Raw genomic sequence first — 2593 nt, 5'->3', positions numbered from 1 at the left:
TTAGCAACAACCCGTGCAAGGTCCTACTCCCACTTCGGGGGAAAAAGTGCTGTGATTGGGGTCAATTTCTGAGCAGTGACTGATGCACAGTCCTGCTCCCACGTGGGGGAAACACCCGACTCCCGTCTGCCACGCGTGGGGTGCAGGTGGGTGCTTGCAGGGTGGGAGATGGGGCTGTTCCTGCCGGGGGCTGCGGGAGGAACCAGCAGTGGCAGCCGCTCACAGCCCTTGACGCCGCAGGGCTGGGGAGCAGCGGAGGGGACGCCCCGGGGGCTGCAGAGGGGACAAGCGGCTGCGTCCAGCCGGGACGGGGCAGCCCCTCCAGCACGCCCCCGAGGGCTGCCGGGGCCACCATAAGTGCCGGGGACAGGCAGTGCCCCGGGGGCGTCACTGTGAGAGCGGCGTAAGGAGCCCGGTGCCCCCGGAGAGCTGATCGGGGCGGCCCGGGGTGCGCCCCCGCCCCCGCTCGGGGCCGCCCACTGAGGCGGGAGCCGCCCCCCGCTCACCTGTGCGAGGGGAGCGGCGCAGGCTGCCGGCGTCCCGGCCCTGCCCGCTGCCGCGGGACCGCGCTGCCCGGCACAACCCGCCGCCCCCGGCCGGCCTGGCCGAGCCCCGGCCGGGTCCCGCCGCCTTTCCCGGGCCGGGCGCGCCTGGCAGCATTTGAACGGCGCGAGGAACCCGCCTAGCCCCTATTGGCCGCCGCGCCCGCCCGTCAAGCCGCCCGCCGCCGCCCCGTTGGCAGCCCGCGCCGGGGGGGCGGGGCGGGGCCGGCGCAGTGCTATAAAAGGCGGGGGCTGGGCGGGCGGGCGCTCAGTGCCGCTGCGCGACAGGTACCGGCCGGCGGGGGCGGGGGGGGGAGGAGTGGGCGGGGCGTGGAGGGAGCGCGAGCGAGGGGGCGGGGCAGGCGCGCGCGCGAGAAGGGCGGGCGGGGGCGGCGCGCGGGGAGGGCGGGGGCGCGCGCGGCGCTGGTGGCGCTGGCTGCACGCGCCTGTCCCCGCACGGCTCGCGGCAGCGGCAGCAGCGGAGCCACCGGCGCGCACGGCGATGCCCGCTCTGCTCCCGCCGCTGGCCGCCCCCTGAAGACACCCCTCTCTATTTCCCCCCCTTCTCCAGCGACCTCAGGTTCTTTCCCCCCCTTTTCCTCCTTTCCCCCCCTTCTATTTCCCTCCCCCCCCCCTCCCCCGCCTCTTTATCCTTTTTTTTGCGACCCTCCGCACCCTTCCCGGTCGCCGTGTGGATGCGGCCCGGGGTGCCTGGCTGCGCGGGTGGCGAGAGCAGATGCTGAGGGGCCGGAGGAGGATGGAGTGCACCCTCGATGCGCAGAGTTTGATCAGTATTTCCCTGCGGAAGATCCACAGCTCCCGCACTCAACGAGGCGGCATCAAGCTCCACAAGAACCTGCTCGTCTCCTATGTGCTCCGCAACGCCCGGCAGCTCTACCTGAGCGAGCGCTACGCCGAGCTCTACCGCCGCCAGCAGCACTACCCCGACGGCGCCCCGCTCCTCGCCATGCCCGCCTGCCCGCCGCCCGCCGCCGCCCCGCCGGAGCTGGCGGTGCTCCCGCTGCCCGCCGACACGCAGGACCGCGAGGCGCGGAGCTGCGCGGTGGTGCGGGGCGGTGCGGAGCTGCTGGAGGTGCCGGTATGCGCGGCGCCCCCGGAGCTGCAGCGAGCGCCTTGCAGAGACTCGTCCCCGGGCTTCTACCGGGCTACCGGCAGTGCCGGTCCCGGCGGCGGCAGCAGCAGCGCGGCCCCGGGGCTGCTTTACGCCGCCGGTTGTGACTTCGGGAGCGGCGGGGCGCCGCACTGTAGCAGCCGCACCACGGTGCTGGATTTGGACACTCACGTCGTGACCACGGTGGAGAACGGGTACTTGCACCAGGACTGCTGCTCGCAGTGCCCCTGCTGCTGCCAGCCGGCACCGGGGCTCGCCTCCCCGCCGCCCACGCCGGGCACCAAGCGCAAGTATTACCCGGGGCAGGAGGAGGAAGAGGAGGGGGTGGAGGAAGGGGAGCCGGGGGGAGGCGGGGTGGCGGGCGGCCCCCCCTTCGCCCCGTGCACCAAACGCGCCCGTTTCGAGGAGTACAGCGCCGAGCACCCCCAGGACTCTTCTAACATCTCCAACTTGATCTCCATCTTCGGCTCCGGTTTCACGGGGCTGGTGAGCCGGCAGCAGGCGGACTCGGAGCAGCCCCTCAACGGGCAGCTGTGCAGCAAGCAGGCGCTGGCGAGCCTGGGAGCCTGGACTCGGGCCATCGTCGCGTTTTAGAGAGGAGCGGGGAGCGAAGAGGGGAGGGGGGGGTTGCAAAACGGGGGTGCGATCCGAGGGACAGCGGCTCCGGAGAGGGGGGACCCTGAAACAAAGGCGAGGGGGGGGTTAGGGCGAGGGGAGGGGGGGTGGGGGGTGCTGAGGGGTGCGCAGGGGAGGTGGGAGGGCAGAGCCACGCTAGTGTTTTATAAATTGTACAATAAAGAAAAAAATAATTAAGATCTTGGGACTTTATTTTTGCAGAGATGAGAGAAAAAAAACAACAAAAAAATAAGCAAACAAACGAAAACAAAGCAAAAAAACAACAACGAAGCACCTATTTAAA

The 2593-nt window shown here is 70.7% G+C and overlaps 1 protein-coding gene across 1 annotated transcript; it reads left to right on the top strand.

The window, feature by feature from the left end:
• Positions 1-999: 999 nt before the first annotated feature.
• On the top strand, positions 1000-2283 carry IER5L (immediate early response 5 like). The gene has a single exon (XM_065648706.1). The coding sequence runs from the start codon at positions 1279-1281 to the stop codon at positions 2266-2268; it is 990 nt and encodes a 329-aa protein (XP_065504778.1). The 5' UTR covers positions 1000-1278; the 3' UTR covers positions 2269-2283.
• The last annotated feature ends 310 nt before the right edge of the window (positions 2284-2593 follow it).

This window comes from Caloenas nicobarica, chromosome 19 (genome assembly GCF_036013445.1).
Source record: "Caloenas nicobarica isolate bCalNic1 chromosome 19, bCalNic1.hap1, whole genome shotgun sequence".
In the NCBI taxonomy this organism is placed as follows: Eukaryota; Metazoa; Chordata; class Aves; order Columbiformes; family Columbidae; genus Caloenas; species Caloenas nicobarica.
Note: the sequence above shows the minus strand (reverse complement) of the source record. Positions and strands in the feature narration are given on the sequence as shown.

What these genes read in the sequence shown, in the direction of transcription:
- IER5L (XM_065648706.1), top strand. Translation starts at nt 1,279, where the DNA reads ATGCTGAGGGGCCGGAGGAGGATGGAGTGCACCCTCGATGCGCAGAGT.